General features: G+C 33.9%; 1 protein-coding gene across 1 annotated transcript in view; it reads left to right on the forward strand.

The window, feature by feature from the left end:
• Vti1a (Vesicle transport through interaction with t-SNAREs 1a) overlaps nucleotides 1-24,975 on the forward strand; it is a 116,546-nt gene that overhangs the window by 24,382 nt on the left and 67,189 nt on the right. The window contains exons 3-4 of the mRNA XM_090380277.1: nucleotides 13,371-13,481; nucleotides 24,232-24,315. Coding sequence (XP_090236403.1) covers nucleotides 13,371-13,481; nucleotides 24,232-24,315 — 195 coding nt within the window. The remainder of the gene's footprint in view (nucleotides 1-13,370; nucleotides 13,482-24,231; nucleotides 24,316-24,975) is intronic.

Genomic DNA, 24,975 nt, shown 5'->3' on the forward strand with positions numbered 1-24,975 from the left:
ATTAGTGTGTCCATCTTGTTCTCAGTTCTTTATAGATTATTGTATATTTAGTTGATATTTTTTGTTTTGCAGTGTTTTTTAGTACAGATTCAGGTAACACTTGGATTTCTCAACTTCTATAGCATTCACATTTTTGCTATACAGTAGTTCCTTTGTTTTAATCAGAAGTGCAGTTGGTGGCACTGGTAATCACATAAAACTAGTGTTACTAATACTTTCATAAAAAGTGCAAATATAGGTAAAATTGAAAACAAGCTACTTAAACTACTTTTTGGCAACAGTGAGAATGATGAAAATGAGGACTTAATGGCTCTGAATAAAATTGCATTTTTAAATTGTTTGTCAATAAGACAATGTCAAATAGTTGTTATTCATTTAGTATTAAGGGAAGTGATAAACAAAATCTCTGATTTTAGAAAATACATCAGAATAAATATTCCAGTCATTTACTATTAGAAAAAGATTTTGGATCAAATAGTTTTGTACACTCTACCCATTTCTTTATGATGAAATATACAAAATCAAGCACTGTCCACTATGCCCTTAAACCACATTTTGTAATACCAACTTATATATTGAACAGATCGGTACATTTTCTGACTTTCCCCAAAACTAAGGGTCAACTTACACTCAAAGTCGACTTGTACTTGGGTATCTACAGTAAAGTGTAAAAGATAAATTAATAAGAATACATAAAACAGAAAATAGATAAATAATTAGACAGACATTGGAAGGTGCTAAGCAGTCACATCTGAATGTGCTGTTGTAATATAATATAAATTAACAATAATTATGTAGAATGACAAATATGTTACAAATATAACCAAAACTGATAGTGCAGATACAAAAAACAGTTGGGGTGAAGCAGAATACTTAAAGGTGTGTGTATGACCCTCCCTTCCTCCTGTTGAATAATTAAGGAACACTCTCATTCAATTCACATGTTTACTTTGTCTCCATTATTAAACTCTACCTTCCATATTCATTTTATCTTACATATAATGTGTATATCCCTTATTTAGCTTTCTCTTATTATTATTATTATTACTTCCTCTTCATTCCAGATCTTTTAAATGAAACTACAGTAAAAATGAGAATAGATTAGGGGTGTGTTTTTAAATATACAATTCTGTTACAAACAGTATACATTCAACTAAAAAAAACAAACGATCCATATAATTGCATAACATCTAATGAAAATTTGCCAATACACAATGCTCTCTGTAACTTAATAGATGCCCTCTAAATAAATGTGACTCAGTTTACATTTGTATATTTAAATTATTTCTCTTTTTTTTTTTTTTTTTTCTTTTTTTTTTTTTAAGTTCTTTTGACATAACATTACATAATACTTATCATTCATAAACCTGTCATTCATCATATCTATTATACATAATATATACAGTAAAACCTTGCTTATTTGGATCATCTGTAATTCAGACCGCTTTCTTTTTTATGTAGAAAAAAGAAGGCAACCTGAAAAAAGAATGTAGAAAAAAGAAGGCAGTCTGAATTACAGATGCCTTCTTTTTTATGTATGCATTCTGTTTGTGCAGGGCAGATTTTTCACAAACAAGAATTTAATGGCACAGTTTTGAACTTTTTATCAGGATGATTTCATGCTTTGTGGCATACTATGGCCATAGTTGCCGATGTGCCTAATAAATCTCCAGAGAAACAACAAACAAACAAAAGATTTCACACTTTGTAAAAGAAGTAAAATCAATCAGAAGGAAAAGTTATAAATGAAAATGGCAACATTAAGGCATTGTTTGATAATACATTTGCATATCCTTTTTGCTGAAATTTTTCAAACAGTGATGGCAATATCAAATGCCCTTTCTTACTATTCAGCATTATATAATTCTTACAAGTAGTAGTGTCATATGATGCAAGAAAGCAAACTTATAAAGCATCAGCCAAAAAAAAAAAAAAACCTACCACATCACTTGTCCATCCCCTCCAATAATTTGTCTAGTTCTTCCTTTAATTTATTCAAACTGCTCACTTCCACAACAGATGGAAGTTTTTTCAACAATCATCCACCTGTTGGATGAATGTAAACCTCCGCACATCAATCCTGAAGCCATCTTTCCTCATTTTGAATTAATGCCCCTTCGTGTGTAGTCTGAGCAAGAGGAAGAATGCCATTAGTATTGAGCTTGCTCAATCCATTCAAAACCTTAAACACCTCAGTCAGATCACCTTGCAGGTTTCCAGATGCTGCAGTTTGCAGAACTGAATCCTTTCTTTGTAAGACCACCCTTTCATTCCTTTCACCAATCTCTTTGCTCTTCTTTCCACTTGTTCCATCAATCAGCATCCTTTCTAAAATGAGGCCTCCAGGTTTGTATGCAGTACTGAGGATGTGGCCTAACCATTGCCTTATACAATGGGATAATCACTTCCTTATTACTGCTAGCAAAGTTCCTGTATATTATAGACAAACACCATGAACTGTCCTGGCAGCTTGTCTATACTGCCTAGAAAACTTCATATCTGACGGCACAATTACTCACAGGTCTTTTTCATTTTCCACTATCCTGAGTGTAATACCACACAGTTTGTAGGTAATCTGGGATTATTGCTACCCATATGCGCAGTAAAAATTTGCCAATATTGAACTTCAACTGCCTAATTTTTTTTTAGATCTTGTTTCAGTAGGTTAACCTGATTACTGTCATTACAACGAATGGAGGGGTGAAGTGGAAGGGGTTTTTTTTTTTTTTTTTTTTGGCTGATGCTGCATAAGCTTGCTTTCTTGCATCATATGCCTCTGCTAATGCTAATTAACCACCCTGCCAACCTTTGTATCATCTGCAAATTAAGATATTAAGCCTGATATACCTTCATCAGTATCATTAAGCCATCAGTTTTCTGATCCACCTAATATTGCCTCGATAGCATCAGCAAATTTTCTTGCACTCTTTCTATTTAAGTGTATACCATCCTTGTAAAAAGTCTCCTCTGTTAACAAACACAGGCCATGCTGTGAAAAATTCTACCTCATGAGCCTTGCAAAGTCTCTCCAGGGCTAAATTGATTGATAAGGCTCTCAACATGTACTCCTTCCTATTGCATCTGGGCAGGATTGCAGACACGTTCAAATTTAATCCTAACTCTCTGCTTTTTTCCCAACATTGTATTGTACTTGTTAAGTGTACTTGTTTCAATTATCCACCAAGGTATGGGACTGAGACCATGACAAATAATAGAATATGTACATTAAAACCATTATACATGTAATAAACTGGGTCATCTAACTTGTTTATTTTATTACATAATACATAACCTAATGAAATTTAATTAAACTTTAATTATTATTTATTTTTTTAACAGGTCATCAAAAAATCATAGTACAGATATCTACATACAGTACACACCTATTTTTAATATTTTGACTTACATTGGTCTTGTAACATCATAAAAAATTTAAAATAAAACAAATATTACATACATACAACTTTGTTGTAATGTCATTAAAGAAATTTAAAGGAAACCTTTCATAACATTGCCTCCCAAAAGGGTGGCAATGTTACGAAATTGAGTGGTTTGTACCTCAAACCACTCAATTTCGGAAATGCACAAGGCATAATTTCTTATGGGTTTAGGTAATTAACTATATAATATCGGTGTAGATACACCATAGTTTACCCATAAATTTGAACTACGTATGTAGTGTAAAAGGCATCGTTTAATAGTATCTCAATTGTGGGTGCCTTTTACACTACATGCGTAGTTCAAATTTATGGGTAAACTATGGTGTATCTACACCGATATTATATAGTTAAACTTAGTTTCAGCTTTACAGTGGCTAATTATGTTTGTTGTTCCATCAGCAGCAGATTTTTCTTCTTCAGTTTCAGAATCATCCGAAATTGTCATCACTCTTTGCACAACTTCATTGTTTAAAATTTCACATCCAATATCCATTTTGTCCATATCCAGGCAATCATTTACTTCCTCCATCGAAATATTTTTAGAACCAGGAACATCCAAGCATAACTGCAAAATTTTACTTTCTTTTGGAATGGTTTCTGTATCAGTTCAATATATTTCTGGCCACAACTTATTCCATCTTCTTTTTATTGCTTGAACTGGAACATCATTCCAGGCATCAGCAACATTGAAAATTGCATCTTTTATAGTGTAGCTTTTCCAAAACTATCTAATCTAATTTATTTTCTGCCGAAACAAGTTTTTGAACGAATATTTTGCGATAACGATGTTTCATACTCTCAATCATGCTTTGGTCCCTCGGTTGAATGAGAGATTTCGTGTTTGCTGGCAGAAAGTGGCATGATATTTTGCTATCATTGCTTTTTAAATCACATACATGTATGAGATGAATAGGCGCATTGTCCATCAGTAGCATTGCCTGTTGTGGTAAACTTTTGATGCCAAATGTGATCTTGCACATGGTACAAATATTTTATGAAACCAATCATGAAATATATCTTGGCTCATCCACACATTGTTTTGTGAGAAATATTTAACTGACAAAGCATTTAAATTAATATTTTTAAATGATCTAGGCTTTTTTGGTTCTTCTATAACAACCAAAGGCAATTTGGCTACTGCTGGCATTAGCACATACCATTATAGTGATGCGATCTTTTTGCATCTTATATCCCGGTGCCATATGTTCAATCATTGAGGCCAGTGTAGTGCCTTCCAATTAAGGCCATTCTCATCGCAGTTGTATATTTGGTCTTTAACCAAACTTCAATCAGCTATTTCCTTCTGTAGTTTTTCCCAATAAACAGAAATTGCTTCATTAGCTGCACTTAGCTTCTCACCGTGGATCGACAACTGTTGAATACCATGGTGAAACTTAAATTTGTCCAACCATCCAATGAAAGATCTCCTCCTACTTTTTGAATGAAAGATCTCCTCCTACTTTTTTATTGATTTCATTGGCTTTTTCGATTAATATATGTCCCGACAGTGGAATTCCTTGGCTGTTTTTGAACAAACCATTGAAACCTTGCAGTGTCCAATTGTTCATTTTTAGCAAGCTTCATTGTTTTAAGACTTTTAACCTTACTGTCAGTGGTTTCCATTTTCAACGCGTGGTTTTCAATTTTGTTTGCATCAAGCTTTATATCATTTACTGTTTTCTTCCTATTCCATAAACTAATGCTATACTTGTAGCACTTTCACCTTTTCTTAGACGATTGATTGTTTCAATTTTTTGTCATAATCCCAATGCTACTTTTTACGTTTCTCTGTCATTTCAATGAGTTTACAAAATAAAAATTATTAAAATGTGAAATGAGAGGTTGAAGTACAATTGTATACAGTAAGTTGTATACAAAGACTGAGTGATACATTGCACCAATATCACAATGCAATACAGCGTAGTGGGGTTAAGTGATGGTAAATAAGGTGACCGACAATTGAAGTTCTACTGTATGTCCTCAGAGCTTTTACTCTTAATATCATTCATGCCTATGTGTACAACAATATCACCTTTTGTGCCCTTAAAGATATCTACTCTACAACGTAATATACTTTTGGTCCTGGTAGACATATCCTGGTTCTATTCCACCTATCCTTTTTGCACAACATATTTCCCGTTTTCCTGATAATAGAATTACCAACAATAATTACCTCCTGTGAGACTAGTGCATTCTGCCTTGAGGTTTGCCACTGTTTTGTCTGACGCATAAATGAGGGATCTGGCATTGATTTGGGCAGCTGAGAACTTGATGGTCTCCCCATTTTAATTCCTTCAAAAGCATCCCTCTCATTCTTCAAGCTCTCATAAACTCCCATCAGAATGCAAAGTTTGTGCCTAATTTCCTCACTCTTTACACTAAACACACACACACACACACACACACACACACACACACACACACACACACACACACACACACACACACACACACACACACACACACACACACACAAACAAAGATATCCTCCCTTGTCTACATTATGTCCCATTAAGATAATATGCAAACATCTTTCAAGTAGCACATTTTGTCAGGCCATGATTCATAGGAAAACCCCCTTCAGTTCTCCCCAAGTCACAGCACTCCCACTTCTTTGAGCCCATTGCTTTGCTGCTCTAATCTGAGGCAAGATTTTTGTTTAAATTCAATTTAACTTGAGAATAACAACTCTACTGATAGAAACCTAAGTGTATAATACATATTATTCTATCAAGTTTACGTTATATGTATTATGTTATTAAGTTTATGTTATATGTATTACGCTATGAAGTTTACATTATATGTATTACGCTATCAAGTTTACATTATATGTATTACGCTATACCATTACATTCATAGTTTTAAATTAGTTATAGCCTTACTAGAATAAAGTTTCTTAGCTAAAATAAAAAAAAAATATGTGCCAAACTATGTGATTAGAACCTATGTGCTGCACTACTAGATATGTGATACTATATTCGTGCCAAATCACTAATACAGAAGCTCTGTAAATATTAATGCCATTTTTTATATACTATATGCAGTGCCGTCATGAGATATTTTTGCACCCTAGGCAAATCAAGCATTTGGTGCCCTTTTTAAATTAAAAGTAAATAATCCCCACGACGGCCCAGCACCCCTACCAGAATGGCACCCTAGGTATTTGCCTGGATGCCTACCATACCACGATGACACTGACTATGTGATAAAGTTAAGTTATTAAAATACATTTGTATTGCTATAAATTATAGTTTATATGCCTCTTGTGATACTGATTACACTGCTACAAAACTACATAGCAACATCCAAGTATTGCCTATATCAGTACTCTGTACCACAATGTCATAAATGGTTTGTACTGAAGGAAGCAATTGAAGATTGGTTTTTTTTTTTTTTTTTTTTATAACAGTTCTGAAGGTGAGCTGGATGCAAAAAAAATAAAAACAAAGACCAGTATTAAAATTATTACGTAAAAAGTGCTATTTACAAACTTGGCTTGAAGTTGGAATGAAGTAAAGCAGAGCATAAGTACATTAAAAAAAAAAGGCTATTAAATGATGAAGATATTCTTATTGGTTTAGGTGGCAACAAAGAGATGAGTGTTAAAATGTGTTGTGCACACAGAAGAGAAAAGGATATTAGTCTGGTTTAAGAACATGACTAGAAGAAGCTGAACATGAGGCTGAATATCATGTGGTACAGAAAATGAAGAAAAGCAAGAGCAGGTCAAGGGATAAAGTTTGTAGGGGAAGTGGAGAACTGATGAAGAAAAAAAAAGAAAATTAACTTTGACAAATGCAGGGAACTGCATTTGGGTAGCAGTAATCCTGGAATACTATACCATTTGAGGGACATTGAACTCATGGTAGTTGAAAAAGAAAGCGGCCCGAGGGTAATTGTATGAAGAGGTAAAGTATGAAAAGTTCTCTGAGCAGTGCAACCATAATTATAAGGATTAATTTGTGTCCATTTCTCTTTCAATGAAATCACTAGTTTAGTTGAAGAAGTGAGCTGTATACCCTGCACTGGCATTCCAGTTCATCTCAAAGGTATTTGATCGAATTCAGGTTGCACTCTGGAAGGGATGTCCAATTACTTTTTGGGGAGAGTAATCTATATCTGTCTGTCACAATTAGTGACCTGCAGAACAGCTCATCGGTGATATAAAGGAACTTTGCCAGTAGGGACAAAGAGGTGATTATCCCATTGTATAAAGTAATAGTTAGGAGTACTGTGTACAAGTTTTGATACTTCATTTTAGGTAGGACATGGATCTGTTAGAAAGGAATGAAGAGAAAAGCAACAAGATAATTGAGGGCACAAGAGGATATTCTTACCAAGAAAGAATGATATTTTGTTTGTAGTCTCTGAAAACTAAGAATTTGCGTGGTGGCTTAATTGAAGTGAAATAAGACTTTAAAAGATTAAGTAAACACTGTGCTGATGGCATATTCAAGGGGACATAAATTTAAATTGGAAAAGGATGGTTGCAGATTAGATGTATTGAAATGTGCATTCATCTAGAAAGCAATTGATATTTGGAATAAACTTCCACTTAGTGTTCTGGATGTGAATAGTTTTAATAAATGTAAAGGTTTGGGGCAAATTATTAGAGGGAATAGACAAATGAAATGGCATTGAGAGCATTGTAGTCTACAAGAAGAACTCTCCTCACCAGGCCCTCCCCTATTTTTTATAACTATTAAATGACACCCACACACCTTCAGAATCCTATGCCCACAGGGTCCTGGCCCAAGACAGTTTATCTCAAAGATGCTTGATTAAATTCAAGTTGGACTTTGTGAAGGATGTTAAAATACATTTTGGGTGTGTAGTGTACATATATCTGTTTGTCAGGTGCCTCCGTAGCCAGGTGGGCAGGAGCAGCAGTGCATAGCACACACTTCTTGATTAGACTGGGGTTCGAGCCCTTGACCACGAAATATGGAGGATGCGGAAAGGTCAGGGAATGACCACCGCATATCCCCGGAGCAATATGGCCTTAGTTGCTAATGCTCCTAAAAACCAAATAACAATATCTGTTTGTCATTATGACGAGTTGCCCATTTTTTGCCTTTTTTTTTTTTTTTTTTTTTTTTTTAACTTTTAAATAGCAATCAAGGCTCAGTCCTCTTTCCCCCCCCCCCACCATACAGGGTCCAGGCCCAGGGCACTAAATCCACTTCCCATATTACCATTGACCACTATCTCATATAACTTAAAATACATATCCTCTAGTTTGCCACCTAAAGGGAAAAAAATAATTATCCAAGATATCTCCAGTATTTATTTACTCTCTTACCCTTTTAAATTTCTAAAAATATCAGTCATTTACAACATGGGTAATTTATTTCTATATATGATAACCTGAAAAACTGGAGTTTCTCCTTGTAAGAATACCTCTTTAAAGGACCTCTTTCCAGTATATCTACATTCATCCTGATATGGGTTTCCAGTTTTGTATAATAGTTAACATGTGACTTAACAAATATTTAAATAAGTGGTTAACTTTGGTATTACTGGCTGTATTAGATTTCCATAATGTGGGATCACAACTAGCAGCTATAATATGTTTATGTAAAATCAATTAATTTTAAATGTAAGTAACATTACTTAACATTCATGTGAGTTGGGCTGCATATTTATCCCTATGGTTGGGAAAGCTTTTGATACTGTGGCACATGGAAGACTACTGTACAAATTGGAGCAGTATGGCATTAAGGGCAAGTTGCTACAATGGATGAAAGGATGGTTGAGTGGGAGAAGACAGAGTGGTTATCAATGGACACTGCACTTCGTGGACTAATGTTATTAGTGGAGTCCCCCAGGGTTATGTCGCTTCTTGTTCCCATTATTGTACTTTGGTGGCAACCATTTTGTGGAGATTTCTTTTTTATTTTTTTTTTTTACAAGCAGATCTCACTGAAGTTGTCAGCATGGATAAATCTCATGCATCATCCATTGTCTTCAAACTGAGAATAATGTTTAACTTTTGCACCAGTTGAATCATGTTTTAGCTTTTTTCTTTTCAAACACACAATTATCAGTTGCTGTTGCAGGCTGCTCAGATGTCATAATTAAACAGAGTGTAGTTTCACACTTTCGTATAAACTTTATTAGAAAAATTATATTAATCTCATTAATAATAAATGTATTAAAATATCCGAAAATATTTTTAGATTTTATATATATTTTTTATTTTTTGAAATTTTTTTTCCTTTTGATATATTTGATTCTAAAAGGAAAATTATGATTTTGTGCTTAGTGCAGCCCCCATTTTTGCATTAAATATTCATTGATTGCAGTGACCTATGTTGGGTTGATTCACCATATGACTCATCCTGATTTAATGGGTACTGCAACTCACTGGCACCCACACACATTAGAACATGTTTGATGTCTTCATCATAATCAGTTCCCCTCACAATGTTCAGAAAATAAAATAGCATAAGAGAATTTCCATCTTTTGTATTGTGCAGCAATGAATAAGTAGAGATATTCTCCCTCTTTAGTCTTTATCTTCCATGTATTTCTGTCACCTGCCTCTTCTTTCTTTGCTGCTAATATCTGCAGTGACTCACATATGCATAAGAATATCTATCGCTGCACTGCTACTTGGGGAAGGTTCCCACTTGACCATGTTTTGGGCCATAAAAAAAAAGAAAATAAAATAAAACCTCTTGATTGTATTTCAGAGCATCAGCAGCTGTCACCAGCACAGACTCTGACCCATTCAAATTATAGATATCACACTACATCTGGAAATTGACATAAAACAGGAAAAGAAGCGAATATGGGAATACCTCATGAAGCATTGGCTGCCAAAATGGGACCAGAAGGATAAAGGAAGTATTACCCTGAAATTATACTACAGGTCAGATTTGCTGACCCTAAGATTTTATTATGGTTTACTGCTGCTGGCTGGCCATGGAAGTGAATGCAAAATTGACCAAACTTGATCTCAGCCCTGTGGAAAAGTCTTATTTAGTGATATTGAGGACTGGGCGCATTTTGTCTATACCTGTTCCCTCTATGAGATGTACTGGAGACAAATGATTGCCTGCCTTAACAGCCTTCCTATCAGAAATAAAACCATCTTTATCCAAATGTGAATGCTGCTCTCCCAATAAATTCCCAAGATACCAAAACCCACAATACAAACAGCACTACTGACACCCTACCTCCTTTTGGGCTACATTTCAGACTTAAATCTCCCCCCCCCCAACCCAAGGTGTATTTCTAAAAAAAAAAATAGTACCGGAACACTCTTCTCCAAAAGACTATATGATAATGCCACATCAACTGTACAGTAACTGAACCAGACTTCAGACTCACAGTTCATAGAACAACCAGTTCTAGCATTCGGGAATAGACAAAAACAGAATTACATATGTTAATGAAGAAATTTACGATATCAGGTTTTTTTTTTTTTTTTTAATGATAATTACAAATGGTGAATCAAAATGCAGCGTTTGCACACATCACAGTATATCTCGTTCATTGCATCTCTTTATCTAACACATTGTACTTTAGTAAGAAACATTCAAGTTTCATTGCGAAATTTATATTTTTGTTTTTAAATAATTTTTTAAAGAAATCTATTAATTTTAAAGATTACTATTAATATATATTTTTAGTAGCAATGGGTAAAATAGATATTTCTCCCTCCCCTTTGATTATGCCATTGTTTCATAATATTAGGTGTATAAATTTAATGATCTTCTCTTATGAAATTTATAAAAAAGTACTGGAATGTTGTTCCGGTGCATTCCAGCCCGAATACACCACTGCCCCCCCCCTTCTCATTTGGATTGGTTTCTGTGGCCATGAGGCAACGGAAACCAATCCAAATGCCTCACATATGTGACTTGGACAGTTCTTTCCCCTTCTGGCTTGCCTGCAGGCTTTATTGACTAACTATATGCCTGTTGACATCCTTCTCTGAAGTGTGGAATTACTTTCTTCACATAATACTTGCACTACTGACCACTCTTGAATTCATGAAACCCTTCGTCCTCCCAAAAGGCTGATTGTATCAAAATAAAAAGGTGTAAATAGAAATGTTCCCTATCCTGATTAATGTACAAATATGTTATTCATCAGGAGATACAGCATATAATCTTCACACACACACACGCTCACGCGACCTCTAACTTGAACACTTTCACTCATCAGCAGTCACTCTTTCATGCATTCTCTTAATACTATTTTGTGCGTGCGTGTGTGCGCACACGCGCACGCGCACACACGCACGCACAAAATAGTATTAAGAGAATGCATGAAAGAGTGACTGCTGATGAGTGAAAGTGTTCAAGTTAGAGGTATGAATGTGTGAATGAAAAATCTTTTTCTGAGACCAAATCAGCTCTTAGGTGCAGAAGCATCAAGCTGGCATGGAAAGAACATGGCTAAATACTCAAACATTACAAGGCCCAGCTTGACCCCAGCATTCCTGTTTTCTTTTAGTCCTCATCTCTGTTCATGTTGACGCATAATTCTCTTCCAATCTTTTCTCATTAATTACAGAATAAATTGTTAGTGCCTGGTTGCTGGTGAAGGAACCAGTTGTGAATGTGTGTGTTTTTTTTACTGTCAAATAATAAAGCACACTCACATCAAAACATAATCAAATATTATATCAGTTCCTTAGTGTAAAAAATAAGAGGAGGAAAAAAACTTTTCAGATAATCTAATCAAAATTTTAGATAGCTGGTATTCTAATAACTGGAATTCTGTTGTGTCTTTCTGTATTTTTCAAAAATTATTAATTCTAATTAATTAACCAAAATGGACATGATGTGTGTTTAAAAAACTCTAATGAGTTTTAAATTTTTCTTGCCAAAAATGTAGCATCGAATAATGCAGTAGCTTACGGAGAAAAAATGAATGGCAGTCAGATGGAAGTAAAATAATTTTAATAGTAGTTAGCACTTCAAGGGTCAAATATAGAGTCAAAATAGAGTCAAATATAGTAAATATAGAGTTTTTTATCAAATGTTTTTCTCTTGGTCACTTGGGGTGTTTCAAACACCCTAAACACTCCAAGAAATTGCTCAAGAAAGTTTGGCAGTGGCGAGTGCAGAATTGTGTATCAGCCCAAAATTAGTTCTTGTTTTTTTTTTTTATTATTATTTGTTTATTTTTATTATTTTTTTTATTATATTTTTTTTTTGGTTAGTAATGTTTATAAATATTGGTAATGGCAGTAAGAGAAAAAACATTTGATAAAAACTATATTTACTATTGTGTTATTTTTTTAAGAATAAAAATATATAATTATAAAGAGAGCACTTAGTATAAGAAATTAAAAAATATAGAAAAAACTATTTACACTAAAATTTATTTTATTTTTGTAATATAAATTTGTTTGTGTCACCAGAAAAAAAATATCAAGGACAAATTTCCACACAAGGTGACTGCATTATATACATGCTACTAAAAATGGAATATGTAGAGAAATGGGTGTTATTTAAGACCATTTTTTTTTTTTTAAGTTTCTTTTTTTTTAAACTTAACTACTGCATTTATTATAAGTTACTTATCTGTATGGTATACTGATGAAAAATTTATTACTGTACTTTATTATCCTGTTTGTCACACAGGCTGATTCTCAACCTGCAAAAAAAATGCTTGTGTGACCAATTAAGTTATAAAGTAATTTTTTAATAAAACACTATTATGGCTATGAAAATCATATTTCAGAATTTAACTACATTAATTTTTTAACCGGGATAAAAAAAAAGAATGAAAAATATTTATATGAGGTCATTTTATAAGCTTTTAACATAGGGGCATAAGCTTTTAACATCAGAAACCCCCAGGTAATCATGCATGATATGAAAAAGTAGGTCTGATGTGGGGTTTAAAGAAGTTAAAATTAATTAATTTTACTAGAATTGTTAATTAAATTTCTGTTTTTTATCATTTTAGTTAGAACAAATGGATCTAGAAGTCAAAGGAATGCCACCAAACATTCGTCCTAAATACCAGAATAGAGTGAAGGTGTATACAGCAGAACTTTCACAACTCAACAAAGAACTTGTGAGTATTTTAATGATATGTTAATGAAGAAATTTACGATATCAGGTTTTTTTTTTTTTTTTTTTTAATGATAATTACAAAAACAGAAAGTTACTGAAACCTGTAATATTCTTGTGTCATGTTTGGGTTGTGAGTTCAGAAGACAGATGGCACTCGTTGACATTGTGTTTGAATTTCTGCGGATTGTTATATTCAGTAAATAATAAAGAGAAAGGTGAGATAAATGATGAAGAAGAAAAGTTAGTTCAGTGAGTTTGGAGTTTATCTATGAATGTATGTCAGCTTGAGTGAGGAAATAAAAGTACACAGTTACTTGTGCCATTTACCCTCGTTTGACTCTTCAGTGATACCCAAAAATATGGAAACATTCTTGCATTCTCTGTTTTGTATTTGTAAACTCCTGTGTGGCCGCCCCAGAGTGTAAACATAAAATTTATTCTGTTGGGAATGACCACAGCTGAATGGTTGATGTCAAAGTACAGAGTTACCCATGCCACATGTTTGCATTCATATGATATCACAGAATATGGTAATATTCTTCCACTAATTATCTGTAAACTTCTCTGGCCCTCTGTTGCCGTGTGGAATATAAACAAAAAATTTGTTTACATTGATTAACTGATACACTTGTTTAGCCTAGCTTATAGACCCATGTTTAGACTGGCTTATAGGTTTTGTCTTCAATTACAGATTCAGAAGAATATTATCCATGGGTATATCTGTAGAAAAGACATGCAGAAACTGAATATCTGTGTGATAGAGAATTGAGCGAGTATGTTAAGAGAGGAATCATTAATTAACCTGCTCTGTTTTTTGATTAAAATATAGGAATTTAACAGATGTAGATTTTAATTTGGACAGAACTAGCAACTGTTCAGAAGAAAGACAACCCAGAAGCAAAAGAGAGAGCACAGTTTTTTAGTTGTAGAGGAAATAATATTTGTGATATGCTTATGCCAAGAAAGGTTACAAGTCAAGTTTATCCCCAGCAACAATGTGTTTTTTGCCTTGTGTTTGTGAGAAACAAAACAGGACTGAATTTTACAAAGTGTTGGATTTAAATAAGTTTTCTTCTCCCACTCTGGGGAATTGCCTAAAGGTTAGTATTTAAGGAGTTATTGGTGAATATTTAAGAAGTAGTAGCTGTTTGTGTTGAGTAGAATTTGTCAAATGTGAAGGCAGAATGGAGTATACAGTAAGTCCTCGACTTATGTAAGCCCAAGTTACGTAAATTTTATTATTTTTTTCCTTTTGGGATGGTAAAATTTAAAACAGTGAATAAAGATAATAATAATAAGCAATCAATAACGACAAACACAGCATGCACAAATTGGACAAGTGAGATACAGATTTTTTTATATGACTTAAGATTTCAGTGAAGGGGACACACATTTCACCATAATAACATAAAATCCCACAAAATTCCAGCTATCAGTATTATCGCAAATGCAATAAGATTGGGTTTACTCCCTGTTTATAATTAGGTGCACTAACAGAAAAGCCCAATAACCCAGAAAGTGAAAATTGTTTTATGGTAGTGAGCTTGCATGAGGTGATAATAGTGTTTCCACCTTAATCCTGTGAAGTTCTTTACAGAAAATTTCATTTTGACCATTATTATGGTGCCCACTAATATAATAAGTGACAGCAGTACTAGTAAATTTACCAAGAAAGGGAAAGTGATCGATTTGGATCAGAAAATTAAAATAATAAGGATGTATGAAAATAGTCAATCATTAAAAAAGTATCGCACAGAATTTTAGATTTGTGAGCGTCAACAGTGAACACAATAATAAAGGACCAAGATAGAATATGAGAAGGGATCGGTACCAATGAAGTCAACTATAATAACGAAGGCTACGAAATACATATCAGTTTTTACTGTACAATAACATGCATTCTTTCTACCGTTTATGTTTTCTTTTGTTATGTGCCACTCTGGCTACTTCACTGCTGTCACCAGATAAAGTGGTTAATTGAACTAATTAAAAATACAGTAGAACCCAGATAAGAAGTTTTCCAAGGGATTGGAGATTTAGAATCTCTTACAAGAGAAAATGACCTAAGGGTACGAAATATTAATTACACAAATAAAAATGAAAAGATACACATACATAAGTTACAGATGATTTTTAAGTACTATTTCAGGATTTATAAATATTTTACTATGGGAAACATTTTTAAACTGACAATTTCTAATTGCTTAACATTCTGTTCATAAAACTCAGTGCCTTCACAATGAGTTGCCCTGATTATTATTATATATATTATTTCTCCCTGATTGGGGATTCTACCTCGTGACGGGTATTGCTACCAAGTACACAGGGTGGTTGTTGTTATATCTGGTGTTACTGTCGGTCGAGGAACTCTCTGACTATCCTACAGGTGTTCAGAATTGCAACTTTCTGGAGTTCCTTGTAGGTGTTCGCTGGGAGACCTATTGCTGCTAGGCTGTTATGTAGGGTCTTTGGCACCATACTGGTTGTTGACACGATGACCGGGATGCTCATAACTTGTTGCATATGCCGCATCTCTTTGATCTCCTGTCTTAGGTTTGTGTACTTTCTGATTTTTTTTCCCCATGGGTTTTCTCAAAGTTGCCAGTGTTGGGTACCGCTGTCAGTCAAATAGGTAGCCTTTTCCTTCTTGTCCACAAGGGTTATGTCCGGTCTGTTGTGCGGGATTGTATTATCCGTTATTATAGCACAGTCCCAGTACAGCTTGTGGGTTGGGGTCTCTAGTACTGCCTGGGGTTTGTACTTGTAGTACTGTACACTTTTTTTCAATCAACTGGCATTTTCTTGCTATTTTCTAGTACTGCCTGGGGTTTGTACTTGTAGTACTGTACACTTTTTTCGATCAACTGGTATTTTCTTGCTAGCTTCTGATGTATTATCCTAGCTACTTGGCCATGTCTATGATTGTACTCAGTCTGGGTGATCACCTTGCATCCCGCAGTGATGTGTTCGATCATTTCTGAGGCCAGGTGTCATCATTGACATATGTCATCGGACACTGGGCTCCTTGGCAATGTATTTTCTATAGTTTCTGGTTCTATAGTTGATTATGTGGTCTTGTATGGCAAGCACGAATCCTTCAGTCTCGGGGAAGAGTGTCCCCGCTCTTGAGTCATGCATTGGAAGCAGTTTTATATATGTGATCTTTATGGTGATCATTGTAGTGTCTGCCATGGAGTGTCTTCTCTGGCCATCTTTCTAGCTTTGTTTGTGCCTCCTGGTTCGGAGGGGACTCCTCGCTTAGATTGAGTGGGGTATACCGCTTGTCTGTCTTTCTTATGGCTTGGTGGAGTACTGCTGTGCATTTCTGGAAGTAATCCTTCAGGTTAGCAATTGCTGTTTTCTGTTGCTTGATGAGGTCTATCAGGCCCCCCTTCCTCCTCTTTTCCGAGCAATTGTCAGTCTGCCCACGGCTTACTTCGGGTGGTGTTGGTGGCTCTTGGTCATTATTATTATTACTATTATTATTGGTCATATGGTGAAAGGAAGCCTGAGGCTTATGCCACACCAGCCAGAAAAAAAAAAAAAAATTGAGTTACCCTGAGAGAGAGAGAGAGAGTGAGCAAGCGAGCGAGAGCGCACATGCTTGAAGGGAATCAACAAAAAAGAGAAGGATAATGATATCCAGCACTCGGGAACCTGGGTCTATTGCTTGATGAGGTCTATCAGGCCCCTTCCTCCTCCTTTTGCAAGTAGAGATAGGGATGTGATAATCCCATTATATAAGGCTTTTGTTAGACCACACTTGGAATACTGTGTTCAAGTATGGAGACCGCACCTAAAGAAAGACATCGAGCTTCTTGAAAGGGTGCAAAGACTGGTAACTCGCCTGGTGAGATCGGCAAAAGGGTGTCCTTATGAAGAAAGACTTTGAATATGTGGGTTGCGGAGTTTGGAAACTAGACACCTTAGAGGAGATTTGATTGAGGTGTTTAAGGCTCTGAGAGGCATCAGTAAAATAAATGAGCATGAAATTTTCAAGATTATAAATGATGCTAGAACTAGGGGACATAAATTCAAGTTACGGGGGAAATGTTTAGATTGGACTGCAGGAAGTTTTATTTTAGCCAGCGAGTTATCAATTACTAGAATAAGTTGCCTACATGGGTGGTAGAGGCTGACAGTTTGGGGAAATTCAAAGGTCATCTGGATAGTACCTTCAGGTGAGCGAAGCGCATAGGATGATAGGTTTATTTTCCTTTTCTTTTAATAATTATTATTATTTATTTATTTATTAATATTTTTATCATTGTTTTATTATTTTTATTTTTTTATTTTTTTTGGCTGGTGCAGCATAAGCCATAGGCTTTCTTGCCCCATGCGGCCATTACTAATACTAATACTTTCCGAGCAATTGTCAGTCTCTCCACGGCTGACTTCGGGTGGTGTTGGTGGCTCTTGGTCATTATGATTATTATTATTATTATTAGCCATATGGTGAAATGAAGCCTGAAGCTCCAGGAAGCCTGCTGCCAGAGAGAGTGGGCAGACTGACAATTGAGAGAGCGAGAGCGCTTGAAGGGAATCACCAAGAAAGAGAAGGATAATGATATCCAGCACTCAGGAATCTGGGTGTGCCAAGCCCATGCTCACCAGATGCGAGTCCCTGGGGTTGAACTACCTTGAATAAGTCAATAGCTCAATATTACTTCGACGGTGGATTCTCGAATAGGCAATGCTTTGCCAGTGGATTCTCGGCAGATATCATCTCCTCTGGGAGGTGTTATCCACCGAGAATTAGCAACATTTGTCTTCTCCAGTGGGAAAGCATTGCTTATTCGAGATAGTGCAATATCAGGGCAACTCATTGTGAAGGCATTCACAATATGAGATACGTGTATATCAAAAATGATGCCAGTTCACCTACTTTGGTGATTTTCTACGAACTAAAATAATTCTTGGCATTAACTTGTTCGATTACCAAAATGTTTATATTGTTTTATATATTTTTTTTAATATAAAAATAAAAGAATTTCTATATTTAAAAAATGTATTAACTGGGAAACTGTCATTATAATAATATGCCACATATTCTTTATTACAAACTTTTTATGCGGTAAACCTTTTACTCGGATAACTTCTTACGTGGGAAAATAATACATAAAAATATATAAAATTGAAATTGGGAATGAAGAAAGCAAACGTAGAGGAGGGGAAATGTCTTAAACAGGAATTTCTTCTCCGAGTTTTGACTGTATATAATTATTTTTCTATGTATATAACTAATATATAAAAATATATAAGTAATTAATTGAAAAATATATAACTTTTCTTCATTCTTCTGAGGATATTGTGTGGTTTTTGTAATTTTAGCATATCAAGGATATATTTTTAGTCAGCAATATTTTATTAGTCCTTCTCGAGTTACGTAAAACTCAACTTACGCAAGAAGTCTTGGAACGTATCTCTTACGTACATCGGGGACTTACTGTATTGTCATTGACAAAACTTGGATAGAATTTTTAGCCAACGTGAAGTCATTAAATGTGCAGTTATGGTGAGGAATTTCATAAGTGCTACTCCAAAATATTGGTCATACGTTAACTGTTAGATGGAATTTAAAATCTGTAGTCTTTTCTACCTTTTTAAATTTAAACAAATTTACTTTAGTGGTTCTCCCCCCCCCAAGAGTAAGTGTGTGTGGAACAACCTACATGGTGATGCCATTCTTACTACTATTTTTGTAATCAATGACATAGCATCTCAAGTGATATTCTAAACTATTGGTTTGTTGCTCATTTAAGGTTAGTTATTTTTACTATTCCTTTATGAATATTTGCAGTCTTGCTTATTTTTGAAAGGGATATGGTATTCTTTTCACAGAGTAATATACTAGATTTTCACATTACAAATTTTCTTATAACTGTTTTTGTTTCAGTGTATTGAAGGAGTAATCTGAGAAGTTCAGTGATTTCTATTCAGATGACTAAATCTTTTTCTGTGGCAAGTTAGATACCATTCGTTTTTAGAAAATTCTTTCTTGTCTCAGTTATTATTATTATTTTATGTATTTGACAAGATATATATTATGATGATGTTTTCGATCAAGTATATGAGTACATATTGAATTGTAAGCATGCATAATTTTGAAATTTTGCACACTTAGCAAGGTTTTATAAACTTGAAAATGGAAGTGACTAATAGTATCTAATAGACACGCATGCAGACACACGCACACGCACTCTTCCTTTAATTTACAGCCTTAATTGGTGCTGTGGAAACTGGGTTAAAAGCTGTGAAAAAAGAGTCGTTTCCTCATATTTTGGTATTATCCTATTTTTATCAGTTTTAGCCCATAAATATAGTGATATCTAGATTTTTAACCCATTACAGTATCAAACACACATTAGACCTTTAACCCATTACAGTATCAAACACACATTAAAAATGCTTTTTAATATTAATGATAAAATAGTTTATTAATTATGCTTGACATTTTGCAAAAATATTGATCACATAAAACAGAAACATGACACTACAGCCAAGCCTCACATAATGCAAGTTTGATTAATGCATTTTTCAGTTACCACTATTTTAAAAAATTATACCACTTTTCGCATTTCATGATCCAGTTAACACAATCTTTTTTATGTGATAGTTGAAAAAGATTTGAATCATGTGCTAAGCTTACCACACGTTGGATGGGCAATAAACAAACGTTTGCCCGCCTCATTGTGTTCCATCAACCATTGGAAGATGTGTTACTTGCTTGTCTCCTGCTAATGAAGTCACCTGCAGACTTGCATTTAAAAATTCTAATTTTTAAATGCAAAAATAAAAAAATTAAAAAATATTAAATTTTAAATGTGCCAGATGAAAATGTTGCCAGAAAGGAGATAATGGTAAAAGAACTAGATGAAATCTTTCATATCGCAGAGAACCTCAAAATATTTCCATAACAAATGGTTTCTTCATTGTGTATTTTATGCCAGAGGTTTCCAAACTTTCTCAGTTCAAGCGCCCTTAGTGTCTCAATAATTTTTTCACGGCACCCTAGGCCAAAAGAAATACCTAACAGTTCTGTTTATTAAGTAGTTATGTCCAAACAACTTAATAAGCAATGTTGAAACTGAACTACCTTGAGCTAGAAGTTCGTGTAGTGTCTGACAGATGTCGAGTACCAATGTGTTTCCCTCAAAAATTTAAAAATTCTGCGGCACACAGTTTGAGAACTGCTGTCTTATGCAATAAACATTTAATTCTATAATTATTTTCATTAAATTTTACATGGTGTGCAGTTAAAAAGTTATTTAAAAGGTATTTTTAAAATTCTTTATGAACATTCCTGAAGGTCATGGATCAATTATAATTTTTCCTATTGGTTATTATATTCGATTAATGCATTTCCATTTTGCACAATGCGCTCACAGGATGAATTAATTGCATTAATCGAGGCCAGCCTGTATTAATATCTCTGCCAAATTTAAGTTTGTGGAGGCATTCATTGCATGAAACTTTAGCATTACTCCAACACAATAAAGTAAGTCAATATTTTGAAATTAACGTATTTCAGTTAAAAAGTAATAATAAATAAATTGCTATTAAATTTGCCTGTATGTACAGTGAATATTAACAAACATGACATTATTCTCGTTTTTTTTTTTTTCCAAGGTTCTTGTAACGTTCACTAGATAAAAATTCTGCACAACACTAACCCAAAAATAGGTAATTTTTATGCCCATTTGTTTGAGTATTTATAAATATAAAGTACAATGGTCTTTTCTTTCTTTTTCATCTCTTATTGAATCTCTAGTTTTATCACCATGATTTGCACTGTATCTCATTCTACCAGAATTTTGTTATTTTTGCTGATAGTAATGGAGTTCTATCACATAGATGAGATGTTGACCTTTGAGAATCTTTTTGGTCGTAGAAACTTATTATGTACATTATACAATGGAGTGGTGCAAAATATTGCTTACCCTCTCAAGTTTCCTCAGCTTACACAAAATGAACAGCAATACAACAGACAAAAAATGCAGCACACAAAGTTGAAGGGACAATTAAGAAGAACCCCTAATTCCAAATCAATCAATGACTTGCAAGCAATAAATATTTTTCTGCAGGGCTTCTGAGGATACAATGTTAAATATATTCAGTGAGAATGTTAAATATGTTTAATGAAACATTTAAAATGAAGGCTTCACTTAATTTTTTCTTATGTGAATAGACTTTAAAAGTTATTTAGATGAACTCTTATCTTCATCTATTTGTCATTTTTTGAGGACAAAGTAACTTGCAAGCAATAAATATTTTCCTACAGGGTCTGAGAGGGTACACAGGTCCTGTGGGAAAATATACAATGCCGTACGATCGCCTTCTTTTTTCTTTCACTTTTGCCTTCCTTTAGTAATTTTGGCTTAATTCTTTGATATTTGTCCTCCTCCTGCTGTGTGCATTCTTGTTAAAACACATTCCTTATATAATGACCTTTATTCCCTGCATATTAGCCTGATGATTTACTTATTATAATAGGTCAGTTATTTAATTAGTTTACTAAGTTGGCAATTAGCTCACCATGGGTATAATCTTGACTCTTCCTTAGTCAGTAAATGTCCCCTTTTTTATTTCATTTTGCTAGCAAACTCAGAAAGAAACTAGTCACTTTCTAAAGTAAGTCATATTTTCATTTTTATTTGTAAGTGGTGTACTTCCTACTCCTAGCTTGGTTGTCTTAAGGATTTTAGTATGTTTTAATATGTTGTTAGCTTAAATCAGATTCTTTGCTACCAGTAAGTAATTTTGGAATAAAACGTTACATTATAATAATTTATTTTAAGTAGTAAATAACTGAATGTATTACAAATCCACAGATATAGTTCGGTTTATAGTTCATGCATTATCCTTATGTTTTACCTTTTCTTTCCCTTAGTTTTTTCTTGATAATGGATACCCAAAGTTGGATCCCAAAAAAATCTACATTATTGCAATATTATTTAATATAGTGCCTGTTGATAGGAAATAGATCTAAGATTTTCTGGGATTCAATAAACCATTTAAAATTGCATAACAGACATAGAGTCAAGCATTTAATTTTTAAGTTTTGAATGTTCATCCCACATAATGCCTTTCACACAGTATATTGATAAATTAAGCTCTTCAGTATAAAGTTACTATTTTGACCTTTTCAAAATTACATAGAGTGAGTCTTGCTTTCCTCATGTTTTTGTGGCCAACAAGATTTAAAGTGACTAGTAAAGGCAGTGATTGTAACAATGATGACTGAAAAAATTTTATTATGAGTTGCTGTTGTAGTATTGCATTCTTTTAAACAAATACATCACCAAAAAGGTTAATTTTTCATTTATTTGATAGATGTACTGTTACTGATAACTTGTTTAAGGGCTTACTGGTTCCTCATCACATAGCAGGTTGCTAGTGATAATTCATAATAATATCATAAGAGTAATACAGTAGAGCGTTGATAATCCAAACTAATTGGGACTGGGGTAGTTCAGACTTCCAATTTGTTTGGATTTTCGAACTTATCAAAAATATTGTTCTGGAGACTAAAAAAAAAAAAAAAAAAAAAGTTTAAGTTTATAAATAAAAAAACTGGCTTTAAAATATGAGCGATTGCTTAATTTTTTCTTAAAATCCACTGCTTTTTCTCACAGCAAAGGTCCAGATATGGGTTCTCCTAAACTTTGTCTCTTTGTGAACCACAAATAAATGGCATCTTTGAGGTATGATTCATTAGGTATTCTCATAGGGTTTTTTTTTTTTTTTTTTTTGGCACCATCTGAATCAAGTTTCGATGCGAACTTCGAAAATTTTTCCTTATTTTTATTGTCTGTTATGGTTGACTTTCCAACCTCTTAAAATTTTGCTAACAAAAACTTGCTTTCTCCCTTTGAGGGCGCCTCCGTAACCAGGTGGGCAGGAGCAGCAGTGCGTAGCACACACTTCTTGATTAGACCAGGGTTGGAGCCTGTGACCACCAAATTTGGAGGATACGGAAAGGTCAGGGAAGCACTGCATATCCCTGGAGCAATATGGCCTTAGTTGCTAATGCTCCTAAAAACCAAATAACAACAACAATTCTCCCTTTGAAAGTCTGTTTAAAATATCACTCTTCGATTCAATTGTTAAAAATTTCTCCTTCCTTTTAAAAGATAAAAAAAACTACAGTACAGTAAAATAAAATTGTAAAAACTCTGTTCAGAATCTTTTTACTCAATATCTCACTTGCGAGTATTGTGTTAGATACAATTTCTGTGCTATGTTTGTTATTGATCGACGTTTATCATTATTTGCTGTTTTAGCTTTTACAACCCCCAAAAAATGTCAGTGAACCGAAATATCTGATTACAAAGTGTTATGGTTAGTTAGTGCTGTATGTATATTAATTAAGCTATGTACATAAACATAAATTTATTTTTATTTTACTAACATGTGCATTGTTTTTTCGATTTTCAAGTACCATTTAATTTTGTTAATTGATAAGGGAAAAAGAGTATAAATTTGTGCTTTGTATCTTCATTTTTATAGCCTGTGGAAAATATTCCTCTGATTTTCGCTTATTAGAATTGCCATTTAATAGAATCAAAATTTAATTCGCAAAGGAGATCACAATAACTGCTTACTGTAATTATTTTATGGCACCAGCATAAAAAAAATAATAATAAATAAATGCTGGCTCGTTCAGATTATTGATGATTTTCGATGCTTTACTGTATGTGTAATATTCAGTAATAACTTGATACATAATCTTCCAATATGTATTATTTCAGCAAAGAGCAAAAATAGCCTTTAGTGACGAGGTCTACACAAGAGAAGAGTTATTTGGAGATGATAGTTCACTTATAGAAGATCAGGTAAAGTCTTTCTTGGTTTCTTTTGTATGGTTTTTATAAATTTAATTCATTTTAGATAATTGAATGATGAAAAGGTTTTATTGAACTTGGTCAGTTTCAAACATTTCTTGTGACACCAAAAAACAAAAAAAACGCATTAACCTGTTTTTCTGTCTTACAAAGCAAGAAATAGACCTAAAAATGTAATATACAGGGTTATTCAAAATGAAGTCCAGGGTTTCAAACAATTCCTGTACTGAAACCCCGGATTTCATTTTGAATAACCCTGTATAAGGGAACTTCTTGGCCAGGGCCTTCTTGACTAATAAGGCCATCGTAATAGTAATGGCAGTTGATGCAATAAAGCAAGCATATACTACATCAACCAAAAAGGGAAAAAACACTTCCTATACCATCTCCCTCTAACAATTGCTGGCTCATTCAGATTATTTCATTGAGTTTATTCAATGAACCCACTTCCACAACATCACACATGACGTTTGTTCCAACAATCAACTATCCCCTGGCTAAAGGCAAATTTCCACACATCTATATTGCAACCATCCTTCAGTTTGAATTGATGCCCACCTCATCTCTGTAGTCTGAGCAAGAGGAAGGATGCCATCAGCATTTATCTTACTCAGTCCCTTCAAAGCCTTAAACACCTCAATCAGATCTCCT

Source organism: Mastigoproctus giganteus, chromosome 8 (assembly GCF_048544385.1).
Source record: "Mastigoproctus giganteus isolate SK-2022 chromosome 8, ASM4854438v1, whole genome shotgun sequence".
Taxonomy (NCBI): Eukaryota; Metazoa; Arthropoda; class Arachnida; order Uropygi; family Thelyphonidae; genus Mastigoproctus; species Mastigoproctus giganteus.